The sequence below is a fragment of the Mya arenaria genome, chromosome 12 (genome assembly GCF_026914265.1).
Source record: "Mya arenaria isolate MELC-2E11 chromosome 12, ASM2691426v1".
In the NCBI taxonomy this organism is placed as follows: Eukaryota; Metazoa; Mollusca; class Bivalvia; order Myida; family Myidae; genus Mya; species Mya arenaria.
Genome location: NC_069133.1, coordinates 14,165,724 through 14,192,499, shown reverse-complemented (window position 1 = coordinate 14,192,499; position 26,776 = coordinate 14,165,724). Strand labels below are relative to the sequence as shown.

The window sequence follows — 26,776 nt, the reverse complement described above, 5'->3', positions numbered from 1 at the left end:
TTACTGAACACAGGTCTGGTAGATGAATTGTTAAACACAATGTACAACCTGCCTAGTAACGATAATGAAATAACGACATTATACAAGAAAGGATACCATGTGACTTGTCTATTACGTGTCCAACTATGGCATTTACTCGGAGACTGCGACCACAATGCGCCAAACTACCGTATTTATTAGCAGACAGTGACCATTATGCGCCAAACTACCGTATTTACTCAAAGACTGCGACTATTATGCGCAAAACTACCGTATATACTCGTAGACTGTGACGATACTGTGTCAATCTACTGTATTTACTCGCAGACTGCGACCATAATGCGCCAAACTACCGTATTTACTCAAAGACTTTGACCGTAATGCGCCAAACTATCGTATTTACTCACAGACTGTGACTATTATGCGCAAAACTACCGTATTTACTCGCAGACTGTGACCATAATGCGCCAAAACTACCGTATTTATTCGTAAACTGTGATCATAATGCTGTAAACTACCGTATTTACTCGCAGTCTGTGACCATAATGCCCCAAACTCCCGTATGCACTCGTAGACTAAGGCCATAACGCTTCAAACTACCGTATTTCCTCTTAGATTGAGACCGTAAAGCTTCAAACTACAGTATTTACTCGCAGACTGTGGCCATCATTCGCCAAACTACCGTATTTACTGAAAGACTACGATCATAATGCGCCAAACTACCGTATTTAGGCGCAGACTGTGACTATAATGCGCCACACTACCGTATTTACTCGTAGACTGTGGACATCATTCACCAGACTACTGTATTTACTCTAAGACTGCGACCATAATGCGCCAAACTACCGTATTAACTCTCAGACTGTGACCATTATGAGCCAAACTACTGCAATTACTCGCATACTGTGACCATAACGCGCCAAACTACTGCAATTACTCGCATACTGTGACCAGAACGCGCCAAACTACTGCATTTATTCGTAGAATTTGACAATAACGTGCCAAACTACTGCATTTACTCGCATATTGTGACCAAAACGCGTCACACCCCTGCATTCACTTACATACTGTGACTATAACGCACCAAATTATTGCATTCACTCACATACTGTGACTCTAGTGCCAAACTATTGCATTTACTCGCAGATTTTGACTATAACGCGCCAAAGTATTGCATTTACCTGCATACTGTAACAACAACGCGCCAAACTGTTGCATTTATTCGCAGACTAGTTATCACAAGCCAACCTACTGGATTTACTCACAGACTGAAACTATACCGTGTCACACTACTGCATTTACTTGCAGACTGAAACTATACCGTGTCACACTACTGCATTTACTTGCAGACTGAAACTATACCGTGTCACACTACTGCATTTACTTGCAGACTGAAACTATACCGTGTCACACTACTGCATTTACTTGCAGACTGAAACTATACCGTGTCCCACTACTGGATTTACTTACAGACTGAAACTATACCGTGTCCCACTACTGGATTTACTTGCAGACTGAAACTATACCGTGTCCCACTACTGCATTTACTTGCAGACTGAAACTATACCGTGTCACACTACTGCATTTACTTGCAGACTGAAACTATACCGTGTCACACTACTGGATTTACTTGCAGACTGAAACTATACCGTGTCACACTACTGCATTTACTTGCAGACTGAAACTATACCGTGTCACACTACTGCATTTACTTGCAGACTGAAACTTTACCGTGTCACACTACTGCATTTACTTGCAGACTGAAACTATACCGTGTCACACTACTGCATTTACTTGCAGACTGAAACTTTACCGTGTCACACTACTGGATTTACTTGCAGACTGAAACTATACCGTGTCACACTACTGCATTTACTTGCAGACTGAAACTATACCGTGTCACACTACTGCATTTACTTGCAGACTGAAACTATACCGTGTCCCACTACTGCATTTACTTGCAGACTGAAACTATACCGTGTCCCACTACTGCATTTACTTGCAGACTGAAACTATACAGTGTCCCACTACTGCATTTACTTGCAGACTGAAACTATACCATGTCACACTACTGCATTTACTTGCAGACTGAGACTTTAACGTGCAAAAAATTTGTATTTACTCGCAGTGTGTGATTTTAATGTGCCAAACTCCCGCATTATTGTTTTATTCACAGACTGCGATTATAACGTGCCAAACAGCGAGGAGATCACTGTAATGTCTGGGGATCTCTTTGGATGGTGAGTTCAGAAAAAACTTGGTTTAAACAACTGTTGGCATTTTTTGGCATTATTAATTCAACGGTTAACGGCCGAGATCCATAGCTGTCATTATTATTCAAAGTACATGTAATGAAAGAGATATCACCGCGCAGGTGGAGCAGCTCGGAGATGATTGAATACGAGATCCGTTTGGAGACGTTCTACACGTATCAGTCTACGGGGCTCACCAACGGATCTACAGCGTCCTTATCGAACTCTGTGAACTTTCGGGAATACGCCTTCCGGATCACAGTTGACGATAGTATGTGGTAACATTAGTTCAGGTCCTAATACATTCTGAGCTCCTCGGCCATTTTCATCAAAAACAACCTCGGATGTATGCCGGTACATCAGTGGAAGTAGATTGTATTTTTTTGAATTATTTCATTTATTAACTGTTATGTTTTAGACTGTATCTATTGATATAAGTTTAAATTGATTGCCGGTGAAGTGTATTAGTGCAAACATTATAAAGCTTCCCAAGAGTTAAGTCATTAAGTTTAAATTGCTACCCAATCTACTTGCAGCGGACTTAAACATACCAATTTCTGAGTATGTAAACCATCCAGATACACCCGAGGTTGTTTTCGATAAAAATGGCCGAGGAGTTTCGAATGGTCCCAATATCACGAAAACACAAAATCTCAAAGTACCTTACCACATTACCGCATAGCATTATTTTCTTTACATGTTTTACGATGTTTAAAGCGCATTTTTTTAGATTAGTATTATATAAAAATGGTCCATGTTTTATAAAAATTACTCCAACAGCAAAAATTAAACTTGAGTCCTTTTTTGAGTATTAACTGAATATTTACATGAAAAACTACAGAAACAAGCTCAGTAGCAAAAGTTTAAACATAAACCCCGTTTAATGACACAGGGTAAACGCAAAAGACATAGAACACAAAAACAAAAATCACAAACAAGAAACATGACACAACAGCACAAAAATCCACAAACAACAATGTGCATTTAAAAACAATGAGGTGTGTTTATCATTTATTAAGATCATTTTTTGTTCCAAAACGACAAAAATAAGAAGCAAACAAAGGTTACAAAAATAATGAAAACAAGTGAGCACTGTCATCGATATTAAACCAATGGTATTTTTTACATAGACACAGTTTTTCAGAACTTTGTTTAAGTAAATAACGTTGTAACATCATCGTTTATCATAATAGTTCACTTTTGAATATTTAATTTTATTGTAATGGATACACTTGCATATTAGGTGCTTCATGGAATTTGCTTGCGTGCCCTACTGCGTTCATACATCATAAACTCAAGAAAAAAAAATGATATCAATCCTTTATTGGTATTTTGGTTGTTCTGTTTTTGTTTTGTTTTTAATCTTTCATCCGTCTTAATATTATAATTTAAGATCGTAATCCGTTTTTCAACGATCTGGCAAATGACGGATCGACCAGCACCGATGTGCTTGAGACGACTGCTGTAAGCACTTCCATATGGCAGGTTTGTTCCCTACTTTTGCACATGGCCTTACATTGGGAGGAATTTTCATTCAACTTGACCCCAATTTTGTGACATTCCCTTTGAAATGTTCATCCCACTAAAACATATCTGGATCTCGAACTAGCATGTTTGTCGCATGCACTTTCATTTAATTTAACACTTACAGTCGTCTGCTATGTTTAGCTTGTCCTTCTCCATCATCGGCAACCACGGTAATTGATTCGGCTAAATTTTATATATACCGTAGAACAATTGACTGACAAAATATCGTTTAAATGAAAATGCATGAGACAGGGGAGACAACTTCTTCTGCCAATGAGTTCGCAAGTTCCAAGTACTTATTCTTCAATAACCCTAAAGTGTACAAAGCCTCCGTGGCCGGGTGGTCTTGACAGCTGGTGAAATTTATTTTACAAAAAGGACAGACCCGGTTTGATTCCGGCTTTCGCCAGATTATTTTTCTATAAACATGCATCTGGTACCTTTTGGTACCAATGAAACTCCCTCATTTATTATTCATGATTACGAGATTTTCTCAGCCAAATCGCCCACGGTACACAACGAAGCATAGCGTAGTATTGTATCGTTGATATCCGACGATTGTCCTCATGTTAAAGTGCCACTCTTATTCAAAATCAATACATACACATGTATAACAAACACAAATTTTGAGTGATAAATCTTAAACTACTTACTAAATAATGCGTTTATGGAAAATATTAATTGCTAAATAACAAAATTGTAACCGTGTGTTTAATAGCTGAAAACGCAAAAATATTAAATGATTGGTAAATGCTAAAAGATTTACTGTGATTTACTATCGTCTCATAAGGTAGAGATACCGTGTTAACTGCAGCTTTCTTTCAAATTAAAGCCGGTATCCAATATAAGAACTATTACCTGTGATATTTGTTCATCATTTTTGGTATATTTAAACAAATGTATTAATTGTGGTAAATCTTATTTGGTATAACGAGTGCATCTTTAAGCTTATTCAATGCATCCATCTGGTAGATTCGTACCATGTTATGTAGATTTCGTCCCAGTTAACTATTTACAGGTTCGGCCATATAAAATAAAACATAATAAAATACTACCACCTTCTGGCAGGTTTGTCCAAAATACTTTACATTATCTGCTTCTGGTAGGTGTTTGTTATGGTGGCATACTTCTGCCACCAGATAATCATATTACTAACTAGTTAATTAAGTGGTTAACTAGTTAACTACATAACTAACTAGTTAATTATGTGGTTAACTAGTTACGTAACTAGTTAACCACTTAACATTAAGCTGGTTAAATAATACAAGAATGGCAGTTGTAGGCACTAACATGCATTTATTTCCCGTTATGATCTTTTATTTATAGTTACGTAACTAGTTAACCACATAACTAACTAGGTAATTAAGTGGTTATAAACTAGTTACGTAACTAGTTAATTACTTAATAAACTAGTTAGTTATATGGTTATCTGGTGGCAGAAGTATGCCACCATAGTTTGTCAATTATATAAATTTAAATGATTTTTCATAGTTGGAAAGTTTTGTACTACAGTCGAAACTCGCTATGTCGAACTCTCTTATCTCGATGTAACGGTTTTGTCGAACTTTTTTTAAATATTTTGTGTTAAATTAGACATGTTTTATATTTCGGTTATATCCAATGTTTGTTATTTCGAAATTTCTGAGGTCCACATAACTTCGAAATAGCTACTTGTGACTGCATACACTTTCATTCGTGTGTACGTGAAAATGTTTACCGTCTTTAAAAACATAACTAAAATTGCTGATGAAATTTTTCTCCAGAATATTTATGATTAAGGAATTGCAATCAACAACAGTAATTATCAATAAAACGGTACCTTTTGCACATTATAAAATCATTGCCTTTCCCTGTTCAACGCTTCATACTTTTTAATACAATTTTACAGGTTGATCCAGACGACAATGACATAAGTGACGTCACGAGCCTCACTGTTACCATGGCTACCAACGCCTACTTCAGCTTCGATCCCAGCACAAGTAAGGCAATTGGTGATAGTCAAAACTTGTACTCGTTAAATATCTGGTTCGTATGCACGGGTATACAATCTTTAACGAATATTTACATCGTACAATAATGGCAATATATTAGTTTCACTAAAATACATGTATATGTCTTCGACTACACAAGTTACTTACGCAAAACAGTACTAATCAGTACGAACTTTCCCAAAATTATCTACAGACTGAAACTCCTCAATTTATTATCCAGTTCACTTGACTGTTCGTACACAACCTGTGTTTGTATTCCACGTGATAATATATGCTACGTCGGAAGGCAATATTTTGCTTAAATATAGACTTAAATCAAAGATAACTTTTCTGTTACTACACCATTTTTACTGAAACAATGGGCAGTCTATGCCGCATAGAGAGACGCACCTTTGTTTTATAACCGGAGTTTGATAAGGTCATTCGTTTTATCAAACACTTCGACAAAACAATGTTTCGACAGTGTTCCGTCAGACGGCCGTATCTTGAAAAGGTTTTTCGAAGTGTTATAAGAAACTAAACTCTTAATCAAAATTTGGTAAATTTGGCTCCGTAAGCGGCATAGACTGCGCTATGTTTCATTTAAAATGGTAAAGAAAATTCGAAGCAAAATATTGCCTTCCGACGTAGCATTTATGACGCAAATTATCAAGTGGTATATACACACACTGATAACGGCACGACTATATACTTTCCCAACTATCCCACTTTGCAGACGACGTGTCGGTGTCTAGTTCTCTGTTCACCGCGCCATCGCCCCAGGTATTGTCATTCACCGTTGTAGACCAGTGTGGCAACACAGAGACCAGGGTACTCAACGTCAACATAATCAACTTCGTATGTCACTTTTCATAACGTATACTACATGTATACTTATTTTCAATACAGTCAAAACCCGCTTTGTCGAAGTCGTTGAGATCACGGGAAATACATCGAGATAACGAACATTCTATAAAGTCAAGTCAAGAAATTTATAAAGTAATCAAAGGCCACCGGCCCAAAATACGTGACATACATAATAAAACAAATAATATACGAGTTGTGTCAAGAAAAGGAATTTAAGCATATATCCGGATATAAGTGTTTCATTTTAATTATTAATTTCTAAAAGAAGATGATATAAATACTATTAGAAAGACTCATAATTAGTTGCTATAAAACTAAATACAAAACGTGTTTATAAGCCCGAACCCATTTGATAAAAAAGTTCGACATAACCAGACCATCGAGATAACAGAGTTTGACACAGCGAGTTTCGACTGAACTACATTCGAAGTGTTCGGGGCCACATACCAGTTGTAATCATTCGCTGCTTTGCCGATTTTTTGTTTTTGTTTTTTCAATTTGTATTAATAAACTGAAATCGCTATTCTTTATATATCGTGATTTCGAAGTCGAAATAACGGACAAGGGGCCCGTTTCTTAGTTGTAAACCTTACGCTGTTTAAGTGTTCTCAGTGAAACCCGTAAAGGTAATGGCATAAGCTATACGATAAATGTTCTAACGATAGTTTAATTGAAAAGTAATGTACACCAAAATGAGGCTACGATCAGAAGCCTCACGATCTTTATCAAAACAGGACCCTGCTACGATCAACGACCAAGGGGGTCCGTTTTAATAAGATAGCTTAGAAATAAACAGCACGCTGCTTAAGAGTGCTCCCATTCAGGCAAAATCTATGCGATCAATGTTCTTAAGATATCATTTACGCCCTAAACGAGGTTACGCCTGAAAATCTACGTTCTTAAGGCATAAGATATTTATTGAAACGTGACCCAGATTCGGTATTTCAAACCTATTTATCAATTATTGTTTCGAACTCGGTCATCCCATAGTCTACGAGAGATTGAGATGGTTATGTAGCACAATCAGCGCAAGAATGACCAATACTTCGTGAACGTTGTCATTTTCTTATAACTCTTAATCCGAATTATCGTTAAAGCGAACTTTTTTGTATCTGTCCCGACGACCTAGAATTAACAGAATTTAGATGTACGTTAGTTACCTTCGATGACAAGTACTTATTTGAGTGATTTCGCTACGCTCCAACTGTTTTCGTTCACAGTTCAACACTAGAGTGGGTTATACCGCCTGCGTTATTAACTAAATTATTTCAATGCTGAAATTACCACATCCTTTCATATGGCGATTTATTTTTACATGTTATACATTTTTTGCTCTTGGTCAGCACACTTGTCTTGGTACTTACCGTCGGTCTTAAGTGGACTTATTTCACTATTTCCCAAGCGTTCAGTCCAAGCGTATTAACTCAATAAAACTCGGTACATATCTGCAGCCTCCGTTCATAGAAAATCTCCCCAACGCCACAAGCATCCTAGAGATAACTGAGACGTCGACGTACCTGTACACCGTTAACGTGACGTCATCAGATGTGGTGACGTGCATTATAGACCAGGTCAACCCGAACAGCGGCGATTTCAACATCATCCAGGCGGGAGGAACGTCTACATGTAAGAAAAAGGGAATTTATAATCAATAGTTTATAGTTAATAGTTCCATTCATCTTAGAAGGTCCCTTTTCCGCATACATTTGTGTATTTTAGTTTTGTGGCCTTTAAATAAATTTGTATATTTCTACTTAATGCAAAGAAACAGGTTAATAAATAAAATAATGATCAAGTGTTACAAATGCAAATAATTCGTACCTAAATTCATTGTAGACTGGGATATATCCACGATAAGTGGCTGTTACTTTGACTACGGTACGGCCCAGGCGCACGTGCTCACGATCAAGTGCTCGGACACGAGTGGAGACTCCGATGAGCAGACGTTTACTGTCAACCTGATACCCAACCAGGTAAGTAAAGTCATGACAGAGACATTGCTACAGTACTATTTGCTCTATGCAGTTTTGGGAGTGTAACCCGTTCACGAAAATTTTCTTTTGAAATCCATTTATAACATCTTGTTTGGGAAATCATTTATGAAATCTGCTTTAGAAATCCATGGGTAATATATGGTTTTGGATTCCTTATAAAGCCACCGGTGATCAACAACCTGGCCAACTCGACGGAACTTCACGAAGATACGGACACAGAGTCGTTCCTCTACAGGCTGGACGTCACCGACGCCGACAGCCTGTCCGTCACGTGCAGCTTAACGGCGACGTCAACCGAGTTCCGTGTACGTCAGGTTACCGGGAGTACAGGTATGGCTCTTTAGACAACGTCGTGCGTTCACGTCTTTGTAAATATGTTGGTTGTATCATACTTACACTATTTGAATATCCTAGGGGTAGTCCAAGTCATTATTGATCGAGCATTTCAAGCCAATGTTCTAAACAACATAATACCATTGCGCTTGGTTCATTTTGAATATTGTATTGGAGGTGGTGAGTTTCGGGCAAGAATACCAGTCTTAATTAAAAGGTATTTCAACGTTTCATTTCTCTTTCCATGCTATAAAAATGATGCGATTATCACTTGCTGTTCCACCAGCAGTACGACCTTGAGAGTGTGGGCTAGATCCCATCAGGGGTTCTTTTGTAATTTTGCATCAATTATAAACTACAAACTGGGACATCTTGCAGCCCTGCAGGGGCGGGGTTCGACAACGACTATGTCAACTTCTACGACCTTGAAATCATGGGTAGACCCCATCAGGTCGGTATTGGACTACAACTCGATTAACTTTTACGACCTGGAGATTGCGGGCTAGTTACCCACCAGGAGAACTTTTTATAAACAATAATCCTCGGCTTTGAGCATTTATAGTCTTGGAAGGGCGGTATTGGACTACTACTCGATAAACTAGTACGACCTGGAGATTGTTGGCTTAATACCCATCAGAGGTACTTTGTATAAATTTTAAACCTCGGCCTTGGGCATTTATAGACAAGCAAGGGCGGTATTGGACTACTACTCGATAAACTAGTACGACCTGGAGATTGTTGGTTTGATACACATCAGGGGTACTTTGTATAGATTATAAACCACAACCTTCGGCATCTATAGCTTTGAAGGGACGGCGTTCGACTACAACTCAGTCAACTTATACGACGTTGAGATTGTAGGTTCGACCCCCACAATGTGTACTTTGATTAAATTTGTATGAATTATAAACTACAGACTGGGGCGTCTACAGCTTGGCAGGGGCGGCGTTTGACTACAACTCAGTCAATTACTACGACATTGGGATCGAGTGTACGGACGGGCGGGACGCCGACACCGGCATTTACACAGTCTACCTCATCCGAAACGATCCGCCACAACTTACAAATGTGCCCGGTAAACTAAAATGAATGTATTAACTTTCCGTGTTATATGCCCGTTAAACGTGCTGTTCTTTTTTTGAAAACAAATAATCATTTTGCTTTTAAATATACGTTGGTATTTAATGACTTCACTACGTACATATCATAACACAATGGTATTAAATCAGTAGTTCTATTGCTCAGAAGTATATTGCTGTACACTGTGTAGGAGTGTTGTTATCGATGAATTTGAATATAGTATTTGCATAAGACTATAAGGATCTCGATGGTGATAGTGGTATAGGTATCTGCCTCCCACCCACTAGGTTGCGTATTCAATCTTCTCTAGTGTGAGTGCGTTTTTGCGGTATAGAGATAATAAGCTTATCATCCATGAGGTTGTGGGTTTTTTCATGATCGAACCAACAACCTCACTGAGTGGTCTAGTGATATAGAGATTTGCCTCTCACTCAAAAGGTTGCGGGTTCGATCATCACCAGGCTGAGAGTGGTCTAATGATAAATAAATCCGCCTCACACTCAAGTGGTTGTAGGTTCGATCAACACCAGGGTGCGAGTGGTCTAGTACTATAGAGATCCGCCTCACACTCAAGTGGTTGTAGGTTCGATCAACACCAGGGTGCGAGTGGACTAGTGATATAGAGCTCCGTCACACTCAAGTGGTTGTAGGTTCGATCAACACCAGGGTGCGAGTGGTCTAGTGATATAGAGATCCGCCTCACACTCAAGTGGTTGAAGGTTCGATCAACACCAGGGTGCGGGTGGTCTAGTGATATAGAGATCCGCCTCACACTCAAGTGGTTGTAGGTTCGATCAACACCAGGGTGCGAGTGGTCTAGTGATATAGAGATCCGCCTCACACTCAAGTGGTTGTAGGTTCGATCAACACCAGGGTGAGAGTGGTCTAGTGATATAGAGATCCGCCTCACACTCAAGAGGTTGTAGGTTCGATCAACACCAGGGTGAGAGTGGTCTAGTGATATAGAGATCCGCCTCACACTCAAGTGGTTGTAGGTTCGATCAACACCGGGTTGAGAGTGGTCTAGTGATATAGAGATCCGCCTCACACTCAAGTGGTTGTAGGTTCGATCAACACCGGGGTGAGAGTGGTCTAGTGATATAGAGATCCGTCTCACACTCAAGTGGTTGTATGTTCGATCAACACCAGGGTGCGAGTGGTCTAGTGATATAGAGATCCATCTCACACTCAAGTGGTTGTAGGTTCGATCAACACCAGGGTGCGAGTGGTCTAGTGATATAGAGATCCGTCTCACACTCAAGTGGTTGTAGGTTCGATCAACACCAGGGTGAGAGTGGTCTAGTGATATAGAGATCGGTCTCACACTCAAGTGGTTGTAGGTTCGATCAACACCAGGGTGAGAGTGGTCTAGTGATATAGAGATCCGCCTCACACTCAAGTGGTTGTAGGTTCGATCAACACCAGGGTGCGAGTGGTCTAGTGATATAGAGATCCGCCTCACACTCAAGTGGTTGTAGGTTCGATCAACACCAGGGTGCGAGTGGTCTAGTGATATAGAGATCCGTCTCACTCTCAAGTGGTTGTAGGTTCGATCAACACCAGGGTGCGAGTGGTCTAGTGATATAGAGATCCGCCTCTCACTCAAGTGGTTGTAGGTTCGATCAACACCAGGGTGCGAGTGGTCTAGATCAACACCAGGGTGCGAGTGGTCTAGTGATATAGAGATCCGCCTCACACTCAAGTGGTTGTAGGTTCGATCAACACCAGGGTGCGAGTGGTCTAGTGATATAGAGATCCGCCTCACACTCAAGTGGTTGTAGGTTCGATCAACACCAGGGTGAGAGTGGTCTAGTGATATAGAGATCGGCCTCACACTCAAGTGGTTGTAGGTTCGATCAACACCAGGGTGCGAGTGGTCTAGTGATATAGAGATCCGTCTCACACTCAAGTGGTTGTAGGTTCGATCAACACCAGGGTGCGAGTGGTCTAGTGATATAGAGATCCGTCTCACACTCAAGTGGTTGTAGGTTCGATCAACACCGGGGTGCGAGTGGACTAGTGATATAGAGATCCGCCTCACACTCAAGTGGATGTAGGTTCGATCAACACCGGGGTGCGAGTGGACTAGTGATATAGAGATCCGCCTCACACTCAAGTGGTTGTAGGATCGATCAACACCAGGGTGCGAGTGGTCTAGTGATATAGAGATCCGCCTCACACTCAAGTGGCTGTAGGTTCGATCAACACCAGGGTGCGAGTGGTCTAGTGATATAGAGATCCGTCTCACACTCAAGTGGTTGTAGGTTCGATCAACACCAGGGTGCGAGTGGTCTATTGATATAGAGATCCACCTCACACTCAAGTGGTTGTAGGTTCGATCAACACCAGGGTGCGAGTGGTCTAGTGATATAGAGATCCGTCTCACACTCAAGTGGTTGTAGGTTCGATCAACACCGGGGTACGAGTGGACTAGTGATATAGAGATCCGCCTCACACTCAAGTGGTTGTAGGTTCGATCAACACCAGAGTGCGAGTGGACTAGTGATATAGAGATCCGTCTCACACTCAAGTGGTTGTATGTTCGATCAACACCAGGGTGCGAAAGGTCTAGTGATATAGAGATCCGCCTCACACTCAAGTGGTTGTATGTTCGATCAACACCAGGGTGCGAGTGGACTAGTGATATAAAGATCCGCCTCACACTCAAGTGGTTGTAGGTTCGATCAACACCAGGGTGCGAGTGGTCTAGTGATATAGAGATCCGCCTCACACTCAAGTGGTTGTAGGTTCGATCAACACCGGGGTGCGAGTGGTCTAGTGATATAGAGATCCGCCTCTCAACCAAGAAGTTGTGTGTTTGATCCCCACCAAAAGTACTTTCTCATTGCCCCTCAAAAAGCATTGATTTTGGTTTCTACTCAGGTTATGGAATTGAGATTGATTGCTAAAACGAAGTTGTATGAACTTATAAGGATATGAGTTTAAAAAAAAAACATATATGATTAGTGGCTTGATTTTTTCACAAATGCATGTCACTAGGTTTATCTATAAATCTCATTTTATTCACCGTTACTGTAGCAAACGTATCGCTGTCGACGTCGGCGCCTATCGGGTACACGGTGTATGAGCTGACGTCATATGACGCTTCTGGGCCAGGGGGCCGTATGGACCAACTGACGTATTCCATCTCCTGCAACCCGTCGGGGTGCCCATTCACAATACTCGCTTGTAGGTACCCTGAATTGTATATTAAATAGAATATTTGTGTAAGACATTAAGCTAACTGTTCAGAACCTTGTTTAAAGATGCACTATTACTCCCAAATAAGATTTAACACATTTGATTCAATTGTGATAATATACCAAAAAGAAGAACAAATGTCGATATGATTCTTATGAAGGATACCGAGTTTAATTTGAAATAAATGAGCATAAAACACGGCATTTCTACCTAATGAGACTATAGTAGATCACAGTAAATATTTTAGCATTCACCAATCATTTAATATTTTTGCGTTTTCGGCTATTTAATAGACGGTTAAAATAGTGTTAATAATAATTAATATTTTCCATAAATGCATTATTTAGTAAGTAGTTGAGGGTCTATCACTCAAAATTTATGTTTGTTTTACATGTGTACTTATTGATTTTGAAAAAGAGTCTCACTTTAAGTAAACAACTTTGTTAACGTCATAGTTGTTAACTTTCAAAATACTTTTCTTAAGTTTTTATTAACACAATTGTGTTCTGCAGTATTTCTAACCACATTTAAGACAACTGTTTCAGCTGTTTTTGTTTTATTTAAAAACACGAGCATATAAAACAACATTTAAAATTTACAAGTTCAAAACGATGCCGTTAAAAAGTTGTTAACTTTAAGAAAGTTCTGAACAATGGGCCTTATTTTAAAGAAGTATAGTACAATTGAGCACAAATGCGCAAACGGGCAAAACTGATTGGAAATGACGCCGAGACTTGGTCGAATGTTTTTAAAAACTTTTCGGCATATCTACAAAAACACATTAATATTAGATGTATTTGGGGGGTCTGGGACTTAAGTGCGTATATGGGCGACGCAAGTGGCAGAGAATATTTTTGTCCTCGCTTTTAACGGTTACAACGACGCAAAAATATTGAAGGCTGTAAATCTGTTATTCACGAAGGACTGTAGCTAATCATAAAATATGTTAATAATCTATCGGTAGAATATTATTATCATGTTTTGCAGACTCCAACTTACGATTGTTTACACATTATAGCAGGACATCTGGAATTGGACTCATCGATCTCTGACCTCAGCCTGGTCGGATATGACGTCACCGTCACCGTGTGTGACCACCGGAACTGCGGCATTAACCGGATACTTACGGTCACCATTGTCGGTAGGTAGGGTTGGACAAATTTGAACATATGTCGTAGGGTAAAAGCAACACATAAAAAAGTCACCCGGTTTACAAAAGAACGTACTATACAAAAGCTTGATAAAAAGCAAGCTTATTTATGTTATAAAAATAACGTTGCCTTTTAAAGAAATATTAAAACATTTGTTCACTTTTTACAGTAACGTTTTTGTTTCAGACATCAACGATCTACCTGATATTACCAATTTGAACCAGGCGTTCAACGTCGCTGAGAACACTGACGTCGGAGAGACCGTCGTTAAAACCGCGTGCACGGATTTTGACGTTCCTGAAGACACGTTGACGCTCAGTATGACGTGTGTGCCTGCAAGCGGGACTTCTCTCTTTAGAATTGATTCAACAAGTGGGTGTATTTAAAAGTGTTAATACTAAAATTGTTTACGCAAATTTATATACCTATATTGGATATAAATATTAAAATTAATAAACTAAATAATAACCTCTGTATTCAAACAATGTAAGTAAACATCTTCATCGTTTTCCCTTATATTTGTTTTTCTATGAACTAATGGCTTTTGTTTTTTATGTAGCTGGCGAAATTACGGTGTCTGCCGTTATTAATTATGAAACTTTGACGTCAACGTCATTTACGTGTGTCGTGACATGCTCTGACGGACAGGCGACGGACACGGCGACTCTGAATCTTGACATCACTGATGTTAACGAAGCACCGACGTTTACGCAGAATGCGTACAGCATATACGCGGATGAAGGACCGGTATATGTGTTATTATTATTGTTGTTGTAGTTTTCAATTATAACTACACGTGTTTTTGTGAAAAAATGATTGCATTTTCAAATTGGTACATGGTTGTGTGTAGATATTTCGAAACTTGAAAAAATCCTTTGGTGTGGTCCAGTATGCAAATCGGATGCGATTCATTGCCTTTTAAAATGAATATACTCTTGTTTATTAATGTTCCAGTGTAAAATAAAACAATACACAGTATACATTTTAATTAGGTTTAACCATTACTTAATTCTTCAAGACTAGTGTATTTAGGCTGCCCCCTTATGTAAATGCAGACAGCTTATCGAGTGGAGTACTCGCTTAGCGGTCTGCATTTATATAAGGAGGCAACCATATTTATATGACGCGGGTGGGGATTGAACCTGCGAGCTTCGACGGGTTTCGAACGCTCTATAATAACGCTTTAAACTAGGCTGTATTTCATTTAATATCTTACTTCATGAGAATTTTCAAAACTGATTGACAAAAGTTTGATACATTTGTTTGAAACAATAAAGCCTTTGTGAAATCCCTTTACGTATGCAGGGCGGTACGGAGCTCCAGGCGTCACCACCCCAAGTGAACGACCAAGACTCGGACGAAATACAAACCTTCACACTGGACTGCGGGAATGACACTGGTAAATATCTGCAGCCAATTTTATAAAACTGGATAACTCTTTGATTTCGTCAAAGGTGGAGGATCCGTGGTCTAGTAGTAACACATGCACTTGACTGTCAATCCAGAGGTCGCAGGCTTCCGGGAGGGACGTTAAATGTCCTGCTATACACTGGTGCACTTAAAAAAAACCGGGTGGCTACAGCTACCAGCGTTACATTCTGTCTGTGAATTTTGCTCCAAAAATGTAATTGATGTGTCGACATTTATCCAATAATTAATATCAACCGATCAAATCATTTAAATGTACAATTTAGCCGAAAGATAACCTGCGGACAATCATCAAAGGTTAATGCAACTATATGCTGTACAACATACCTATTTTAACGAATAACGCTACAAGCGTGTTTATGAAAATAAAAAGCCAACCACCACTGTGGATTCTCTTGTCAAGGCATCTGTTCATTTGTGATGCACCAGTCAATTGTAACCACGGTCCCCACAGCCCGAGGAATGGCGGGGACATTGACTTTCGCTCCAGCCAATTCCGGGTAAAATCTCCATTCCCCGTAATTTTCGGCGCGAAAACAAAACCACCGCATTCCCTCGGCAGTGCGGGGCCACCTAGAAGGTAAAAACACTGCCAACTTTTAACGCTATCCCAGGTTTACTCCCGGACCTGGGGACCGTGGTTACAACTGGCTGGTACATAAGCCCTTTAAAATACAAAAGATTGCACTGCATATACATGGCATCATACTGTTGGCTTTTAAACACCAATTCTCGTTCCGTTTCCAGGTTACTTCTACATAAACGGTAACACGGGGCTGGTCAGTTTCGCGACTGACTATGACGTTGATCCGGCTGGAGGGCGGCCAACGTACGTCACGTGTTCCTTGGGCGTCACCGACAAGGGCGCCCTCACCGACACCGCCAGTCTAAGCATAACAATCAGTGAGTGTGATTTATATAATATATAACTGACTAAAAAAAAATGTGCAATTCCACAATATATGTGTTCAAATATAGTAATAGATAATGCCATGCATTAGAGGCGTGGCTTGCATATGGTGCTTGATTTCTGTCATGTCGTACTAACACACCAACACGCCAGTAAGACACAATCACGACACTAATATAACATATACGGTATTGATCGTTCTGGTGTGTTGATCGGTAACAAACTCGACAACAACAGAATAACAAAATATTTTCACCATAACAATTGCGTATTCACTGCTAATGTTCCTTCTTTATTCCATGTCAGACAATATCAACGACAATACGCCCGTGTTCCTCCCGGCGTCCTACGCGTACTTTGCAGACTGGAATGCACCAACCAGCACGGCCGCCCTTTCGCCCGCCGACCCCGTCTCCGCCGTCGACGGCGATCTAGGTGATTACGGCACTCTTACGTACAGGTAAGCGCTTGATATGCTTTATGATTTAAGATTGTATTACAGAGGTACGGCCATCTGTTTTTTTAGAAGATTTTAAACTTGTATTTCAAGGTATTTTCTTATTTGCACTACTTCGTTATGTGTAGTAATTCAAGTATAGTCAGGCGTTGAGACCAACCTGTCACAATTAACATTCTCCACTAATTATTCTAAATGGCTTGGCAACCAATTGATATGCAGTACTAGTGCCTTGAAATGTAGACAAGACAATATACCACAGTTTTTTCTCAGCCTAGACCAGTCGAGTTTAGGCAACCAGTACTTCGGAATCACTCAGAGTGGAACCATATTCGTCGTTAAGTCCATCCAGTCACTCGGATATGGTGGATCAGCCACGTTTAACGTGATAGCAACTGATGGTGGCGGCTTGGAAACACGCGCTAACGTCACCGTGGCTGTCATGGCGACCACAACCACATCCACCACTTCCACAACTGACAGGTATGAAGAAGGTTTTGTTATTAACAATACGTTAAATGTTAAATTATTTCCTGGGTTTAAATGATTTATACGCTGGTTGTCAATTGGCCAATGCAATGAGTGTATTTCGTTAAAAGTAAAAGCACATGGTTTTATAATCAAATGAATAACTAAGGCATCTCTGATTTAAACATATATTTTGTTATTAAAAGAATCTTACAGAGTGTGCATTCTCATACAAACAATATCAAAATATAAGATTGGGCTGGCATATGGTAAACAACTCATGAAAGCCCTTCCCCACATGCTATATGTTAAACGCCCCTGACAAACAATCACTGACAAGTGACTAGCGGGTTATACATTCTTTGGAATTAGTTTCCATAAATAACCAAACAAAACTACCCATATATCTAGAACGCGCACTTAGTTCATATTGCCCTCATGATTAGTGTGCAAGTATAGCACAAAGTACAGAGTAAATAAATATACCGCGAGTAAAAACGTAAACGTAGAGATAGGTTCAATTTTAAATGATAACGTGTTTTGCATGATAACGTGAAACTGTGATTGTATTCCTTCACGTCAGCACTGATGATCTCCAACGATCTCAAATAAAGCAGCTATAACATTATATATCGCATTTGCAGGTTTCTGACGTTTTTCATCTTTAATATTCTCAAATAACGTCGTTCCCAAATAACGTATAACCAGACTAATACATTTTTATCGCATTTGCAGGTTTGTGACGTTTTTCGAAGACGATGGGAACCTCACGTGGTTTCCACTAGCCATGGTGATACTTCTGGTGGTCGTTGTCACTGTCGTCTACATGGTGTGTACGTACTGGGGCCGGGGCGGCGAGGCAACATCCAGGATTGCATGTCGATGGTAAGACGTTTGAATTTATAATTTATATAAATTGTGAAATACAATGCCCTTAAATTAATTTTGAATAGATATGTAGACCTTTAAAATATGTTAAATATGAAAACGTTTTTTACAATTAAGTATCTTGCGAACAATTTAATACGCAAAATACTAAATGCATATATATTCTGAAATATTTTAATATTTTAGCTGCAAAATTGAGAGAGTGCCTAAGGAGCCTAAGAAATCCTACAACCTATCTCCCAGACGCGACTTTCCTAAAGGTAAATCACAATCGCAAATCAATCTTTATACAGTTTGATATCGTATGAATATGCTTGGCGGACTACTTTTCAAAAAGTAATGCGTTCTACATATTACTCCGGAGGAAAAGCGCGATCTTAATCAATTTGGGGTACCTACATATTCCAATTAGCTCAATGTTGAACGAAATGTACCCCGTGGATGACATCACCGCCACTTTAAACTACTTCATTCTTATAAGTGGGTACCCATATGTATTGTTCAGTTGTTAATAACCAGTAATCCGATTAGTTACATCGTTCTTATATTCAATTAGACCATTAATGAATACCTGAGCCCAGGACACACTCTCTTTATAAACAAAATGCATTGTAAATATGCATTTGCGTGCTCTTTCTTGAAAATTATGACGTACCTTTTTAATTCCTTAAAATAGCTAAGAAACACTGTCTTAAATTATATTTGTCTGCCTACGTTTGACTGGAATGTACCGCTATTACTTTGATACTGCCTAATTACTTATATTACTTGTATACGTATTGTTTAGGTGGTTAAATAAAACAATATTTGTTTCAGCCCGAGGGAATACCTTCGAGTTTTGGCACGCTTGTAAGTTGAAATCTATCATTTACAATTGCATGGGGGGCTTTTAGATAAGCTATCTCATGATCATTTTCATTATAAAATACTTAAGAACTAAAACCATTTTAGGCGGTGGAATAGGTGACCGCCAGTGTAATGGGTCCTTGGTCTGAAACTTTCGCTGTGTTATTTCGAGTTGCTTCTCCAAATAGACACTGACATTACTGGCTTGTAAACCGTTCACATGTGCGAGTGTGATCCATATCAGTTATAAGGTATCCTCATTATAACGCTATAAAACGATGCCATAGGTTGTTTATATATATATGTATATATATAATGCTTCGTTAAAATTGTATATTTTTCTGTTTTCAGAAACGGATAGAAACGACAGCAACCAGGAGGACCTTTTGATGGATAAATGTGACGTAGACGACGACAATAAGTCACATGGAAGCAGTCGAGAAAAACAAAAACACAAGATTTTTACAATTTATTTGATTAAAAACAACGACAAGAATTCTATAGAATTTAAGAAAAATTACGCCTTAGTTCATATTTTCAAATGTACCTGTAAACCTCAGATCTGTGACCAACACCACAACCGTCTCACGTAAAGCTAATAACGACTGAAAATAAAGATTATGGTTGATGATACCGAATACTGTTTAAATACATTGCGACATGTTAAATTTGTTTTGACAGGTAAAATGTAGTGTTTACATGTCTCAATGTCTTGTGAAGAAAAAATAGTTTGCATTTTCTGTGCATCATGATAAAACATTTACAGAGAAACCACTGAAAAACTAACACAAGGTGTGAATTAAAAAGCGCATAAAGTTAAATCGAATGTGTTACTTTAGCAAAACATATTGAAAACAGTTTAAATTACATCAAATTTATCACGAAATGTGAATGTGTTTCGTAACTTGCTGTAAATGAGTCGCATAAAATAATGAACACGCGCACTTTGCTAACGAAACATTAAATGTTATATATGCATCCAAAGGCAATACGGGGTGTGCGAAAATATTTTATTGTTTATCTTTCTCTAAAACAACTTTCAGATTTATATGCTGGATTCATTCATTAAAACTTAACAGTACATGTGGCATTTAAAATGTATTGATTGTGTGACAGCGATATAAAACTTATATAAAACAGCAGATAAAATCATAATTGTTCATTTCGGTAAATATGGTTTTCAAATAGTTTGAATTGAGCAAAATGAAAAGCGTAGGCATTTATTTGTCTGCAAGGCCACATGTGAAAATGATAGATAGATTCTAGTAATTATAATATTTTGTTATGGTCAAGTGGGTGAACGACAGTCTTTGAAATATCAGTTCAGTCCAGAGTTTTTGTCTTCCAAACTTATCATTTTGATAAAGGTTACCCAGGGTCAGTGTTTATTAACACCTCTGTGATAATGATCTAAAGCAAGCCACAGAGTTATAAATACTCACTGCACAGCTGGTATTCAATTCCTAGCACATTTTTCTGAGAACCGAGCTGTACATCGTAATATAACTTGTTTTTGTCATTTAGAACAGTTCAACTTGTACGTTGATGAATTATTTTTGTTGTATTGCATAATTATAACATTAACTATTAAGAAAGAATCTCTGTTAGGGGATGTATTAAATAATTATATTTAGAGTTATCACTGAATGCCATGAATATCCCCACACACGCATGCCAAGAAATCCTGTCCAATTTTCGATTAAGAAGGAAACCCTTGTTTTCAGGGGCTATGCCTGCATATACCTGGCATATGCAGGATTTTCCAGTCAATGGTTTTGTGATTCTCCAGGCAACTTTTATCTGTTATCTGCTAATAGCTAAATCATCGAAATTTAATGGCCATTACGCCAAGCATGAATTTCATTTGAGCAATGACTCTGGTCAGTTTTTGGAATAGTGCATAATTCTCAGGTTTTAAGCTTCATCTCATTTCTTTATATTTCGATACTTGTCAAACATAACACAAATATTTCAATAATGGTTTATTACTGAATATAGACATGATTTCCTGAACTATAATTAACTAAGTATTAAATCTTTGATGTTGTTTAAAAATCTCCTTAACAACAGAGTGTTAACTCTCTAAACCAAGCATTTGAGTAATGTTTAAAGATTGAAAATATCAAGTATAAATGTTATTTACTATACATCTAAATGTATTAAAATAGCGCCTTTAGCTTAGATTGTATCGATTAATTTAACAACTTGATTACGGTATTTTTGTTTAAGAGTCTATTAGAATTTGGCCTGCGTAAGGATGTATTTTAACTCAAATAGAATTACCACCCACTCATTATTCTTTAGCAAAATGGGGCACTGGTCACACTTTATCGACTACCGCTTTTCACCAAGACGACCCACGTTCGATTCCCGGCATTGGCGCATGTGAGTTTGGTATGGGGCCAGACAATTGGTTTATCACTGCTTTCTCCGATTTCCACCACACCGTTATCGTGTTTGGCGATAACGAGTAATGACAATCCCCAGATGACTGCTGTAGATGACTATTTAAAAGTTGCAGATGATAAACACGTACATACAATCAGATAATCATGAGTTATACATATAATGTTACAGTTAATATCTATTTCCAAATTTATACAGGAATACAAAACATAGTGATAAAACCATTAGCCAAAAACCTCCTGTATTATTGTTAAAGGACACATACGGCAAGTGCCAGAATGCCAAATCATTTTAAATCTGACCTTGTATGACAAAGACGTAGACCGGACACAAGCTATCATCAGTCAGGCTCCTAAATAAGAAAATATCAAGTTCAGATGGAAATTGTGATCGTGACCTTGAAGGCTTAGAATCACAGATCTTGTGTGCGACACGTCCTCATAGACATAATATGATGGTCACTTCTGCCAAATAATTTTAAAGCTGACCTTGTATGACAAAGATATGGACTGAATAGCAAAACACTGTTGCTTTGACCTTGGCATCGAAGGTACACCAGTTTTAAGGGGCGACACTTCATCATACTGGTCACTCCTGCCAATCATAGGCAGATTTGTTCAAATCCGACAATTAAAATGTGCGCGACGCATCCTCATGCTATGGTCGTCACTTCTGCCTAAAATAATCACACCATGAATGAGACAGATATTTATAAAGAGTCGACAAAAAGGGACGGATCCGGAGGGACTGACTGTCGTACAGCTGTACTTGACGAATGATTCCAATATAATCCCTATCTCACTTTGTGAAACAGAAATATAATGAATTCATTGTTTTCTGTGACCAAAATGTAACCTAATCAGGTGCATAAGTTGTTACAAATTATGCAAACAAAAAATAGCAAAATACACATTGCAGCAAAGTTATGCATGTTTCACCCTTTAACAAACGCAAGAACCGAAAAGAAAACATTGTGATTTCATGTTTTAACTTTTAATGGGGGGGGGGGGGGGTAAATTCTCTTAACGAGCTTGTATATATCATCTGTTTTGTATGTAAACATGTAACCCCTTTTCATTTTTTGGACGGTGCCCCTCAGGGCCCGTCCTAAGTAGGCACATCAGCCGAGCAAACTACAAGCCAAAGAACGCCAGTGCGCTCAGTAAATAGTTCTCATCATTTTTTTGAATACACAGCTGATTTAAAGTGGCTGTTACATAGTTTTTTTTTCTAAAATGTCTGGGCGAATAGTGAGAGAAGTGGGTCATGTATAATTTATTGCCAATTGGTACTGAAATCAAATTTTTATATTGATAAATCATTTCGCCAATATTGACTACTAATTGGAAATAGTTCCACTACATTACTACAAAAATGCATTCGGAACTCCTCGGCCATTTTACTGTATCGATAAAAATAAATCCGTAAATGTTTCGAACTGAATACTGAAGTACATTGTTGCTAAACATAATTAATTCAATACTTTGAACTACTGAAATATTTTAAAATCTATATCATGCTGTAGACTCTTTAAGTAAAATCATCAAAATATGATGTGTTAATGGCATGACCCAAAATGACCCGGTTTATCCAAGATGGCGGATGAATCAAAACATGTCCGTGGAATTTCCGATGTCAAATTGGATTTAAGGCATCACACTCGAGTTTTACAATGGATTGTTAGTGCTAAAAAGGAGAAGTAAAAATAATTAATTGAATAACATCATCACCTTGTGGTCAAATTGGCTGAATTTAACGCAATACAATTAATGACTGATATACATCTGGTGAAAGGTCACCCACGACAAAAAGGAAGTTGCCGTAAAACACGGAAATACAAACTTAGTGAAAATCAAAAAAACAATGACGTCGTTTTGCTTCGTGCCAATAATTGTTGCAAATATTGATGTGAAAAATAATGATAATATAAATAACTCGAAACAACTTGCATCTGCGTCACAGTTGTCATCTTTTTGCATAAAACATACATTACAGTACAGTAGGTACTTCAGATTTTCTTTAAAATGCACCAGTCAATTGTAACCACGGCCAACCCAGGTCCGGGGATATACGGGGAATAGCCGGTGAAATGGGTCGTGTTTATGCTTGTCAGGTGGCCCCTAGTCCAAATAATTGTACGTTGACGGATTTTTTTTTAGATTTTTGATATGGCAAATCCTTCGCGTACAAATTGTTTAGTATCAAAAGTGGGTAGTTGTTCCGATCAGGATTCCGGGTTAAAGCATATAGCGTCTATAAAATATCATAAAAACAAGAAATATTATCAGATAATGTTATTTTATATTAGTTCCGTATACAAAAATTAAATATCCAACTTAAAATAATGAGTTTGACGGCTTTTCTTCGTTTCTTTCTGTCAAAACATAACGATATATACATGAAGGGCACCTGCAAGGCTTTAGGGCACAGTTTTAAATCGCTCAGAACATTTCGGCAATTGGCCGAGTTGTTACGATTGTATAACGAGGTCTGTCTCGAAGCTTTGTCGGAGGAGGCCGAGTCATTACGATTGTATCGAGTTGTTCCACTTCGCATAATTGTTGTCTGTGTCAGTCAACTTTCGTTTTATTGGAAAGGTAAACAACTTGTTTTAATGCATTAAATGCTTGTTCAGTGCAAAATAACATTTCACTTACATGGCAAACTATGAATATAACTCTTTATGATCAATTTCAACCATAAAATACTTCACTTAAAATAATTTCAATATTTTTAAAACACCCCCGTTTTTTGCACATTCCCGTTTAGACGTTAGGGATTGGAAGAATCCCGTATAACACGTCTATTATTTTAGATTAAGGTGGCCCCACATTGCCTAGTCCAACTACACATTGCCGGGTGAATGCGGTGGTTTTGTCTGTTTTAAATACAGCGGGTAATTGGCCTTGCCTAGAGTCCCCGGGGTGCAGGGACTTTGGTGGGGATTTTACCAACTGTTCGTCTCCGCATGGCATGGAATCTAGCCGGTGTTGGCTGTACTGAAAGTCCAAGTCCCCGCTATTCCCAAGATCTGGGGGTGGGGGGGGCGTGGTTACAATTGACTGACCAGTGCATAATTTGGTTCCCTTTATGCCATGTTGATCTGATTCCTACCATAGTAAAATATTTTCTTCAGCTGTAACAACACTTCTATATTTAACATTGCATTGCAAAATAGAAACACGAAAGTTTCACATAATTTATCTTGAGCCAATATCATTGTTTAATCACACAAGTGTGTATAATTACACAAGTGTTTCATTAAACACTTAAATTCCGATCAGCTTCTGTCAACATAGCATTGTCATTTTGGACCTATCTAGCTGATGCGCGTCATCTTGAAGCTCAATATACATCAAGTCGAAAATTATAGATGTGTTCACTATGTGACGTGCCATATCAAAAATGGTAAAAAATCATTCAATGTACAATTATTTGAACTAAATAAACTTAGTGCTTGAAATGTCATTCTTAGCTAGGAGAAAAAGTTGGATGTGGACATGAAGACTCGCCAAAACAAAACTTGTCCAAGACTCTGAAGTTGCTGTTTATTTGGACTAGTCAAGTATTAAACTTTTCAACAAGATAAAGTTACTATAAATGATCCTGGCATTAGGACATGGAGCTAGCCTGTCTGTATTATCTGGATGGTGCTAAGCCCCTGGTGAGCCTTAAATGCCTTGATTTGAAATCTGCCACTTAATTATTCTCTATCATTGTCTACACATTTTTTAGGTAAGTGTAAAATACAGTATCTTTTGTATGTTAAAATTAACAATGGTAAAAGATTGTGCATGCTGGGGATATCGATATTGTATACATGCATATAGCTTTACGGATATTTACAGTGTTTAAATAACTCAAAAGGGTCTTACTAAATGAAAAAAATAAATCAAAATACTAGAATGTAGACAGGATTTTGACATTTTTTGGCAATTAATTAAATTCAAGGGTGTAGCCAGGCTGTACTAAATGTGAGAGGCTATGGGATAGGGAATCCCTGTAACCGTAGGAGGTTAGGGGGGGGGGGGGCTGCTCCCCACGGAATTTTTTTTAAGTGATTTTTAAGGCTGTGTTAGCTATCTAGCACAGAGAAACAATGCTTTCTATAGCTGATCTACCCTTAAAGGTTTTATTCTGATGTCAAAACATAACCCTCGACTTTGATGCCATGTTTGACCATTTTTTTCATTTTTCAAATTGATGTTACGCATGTGCGTAAGTGTGTAACGCTGGCTACGCCCCTGAAATTGTTCTGTTGCGATTTTGGGCAAATCATTCTCATTGGTATGCCTATCAAGCATCAAACATGTATGTCTAACAAAGATCAATAAAAACAAGCCATATTACTGAAATGTTCAAGGCCAACAGATCCCTTCAGAGAAAATCATGCATAACCCTTTTATCTACATATATTCTCCCTCCAAACAGAGACCTGGTATGTTAATTTGCATATTTAATCCAGGACATCCACATACTATGAATGCATTTCCCCCTTTGGCAGAATGTTACATTACCCTTATTCGTTATTTCAATTTATTTCTGAAGACAGCATGAACTTTTATAGAAAAGGAGTGTCAGTAATTTAGTCTGACAGTCTGTGATTTTTTTTTCAATCAGACGGAAATTTTGCAATTTTAACATGGCCATGTTTTGACATGCTTGCACAGTGTGTGAATTTTGATCAAAATTGTGCTTGATTAATTTTGTGCTAATGCGTATATCATGGACTTGACATATTTCTTAGTTAACACATGGCTTGTTCCAAAGGGTAAAGCATTTGGAAATGTCAGTTCAAACCTGATAAATATGAAATTCTTTTTTAATTCAATTTTGATATTTTCAAAACACCCTCTTTTTTAAAAACTTGTTTTAATAGATGTTTATGGATAAGAAGACTCTTAATTTGAACATCAACTTGTTTAGACTAAGAAATAATGAGACCTTAAAGCTGCACTCCCATAGATTGACTATTTTAACACCTTTTATTTTTTGTTTTGGAAAGAGCAAATTATTGCG

The 26,776-nt window shown here is 38.3% G+C and overlaps 1 protein-coding gene across 1 annotated transcript in view; it reads left to right on the top strand.

The window, feature by feature from the left end:
- LOC128210469 (cadherin EGF LAG seven-pass G-type receptor 2-like) overlaps positions 1-26,776 on the top strand; it is a 46,245-nt gene that overhangs the window by 2,754 nt on the left and 16,715 nt on the right. The window contains exons 4-22 of the mRNA XM_052914817.1: positions 2,156-2,219; positions 2,354-2,502; positions 3,625-3,716; positions 5,647-5,737; positions 6,465-6,586; positions 8,047-8,221; positions 8,432-8,568; positions 8,751-8,919; positions 9,839-9,997; positions 13,042-13,191; positions 14,222-14,344; positions 14,541-14,726; positions 14,914-15,101; positions 15,660-15,753; positions 16,530-16,685; positions 16,999-17,152; positions 17,423-17,632; positions 18,353-18,502; positions 18,692-18,765. Of these exons, the coding sequence (XP_052770777.1) occupies positions 2,156-2,219; positions 2,354-2,502; positions 3,625-3,716; positions 5,647-5,737; positions 6,465-6,586; positions 8,047-8,221; positions 8,432-8,568; positions 8,751-8,919; positions 9,839-9,997; positions 13,042-13,191; positions 14,222-14,344; positions 14,541-14,726; positions 14,914-15,101; positions 15,660-15,753; positions 16,530-16,685; positions 16,999-17,152; positions 17,423-17,632; positions 18,353-18,502; positions 18,692-18,765 (2,643 nt within the window). The remainder of the gene's footprint in view (positions 1-2,155; positions 2,220-2,353; positions 2,503-3,624; positions 3,717-5,646; positions 5,738-6,464; positions 6,587-8,046; positions 8,222-8,431; positions 8,569-8,750; positions 8,920-9,838; positions 9,998-13,041; positions 13,192-14,221; positions 14,345-14,540; positions 14,727-14,913; positions 15,102-15,659; positions 15,754-16,529; positions 16,686-16,998; positions 17,153-17,422; positions 17,633-18,352; positions 18,503-18,691; positions 18,766-26,776) is intronic.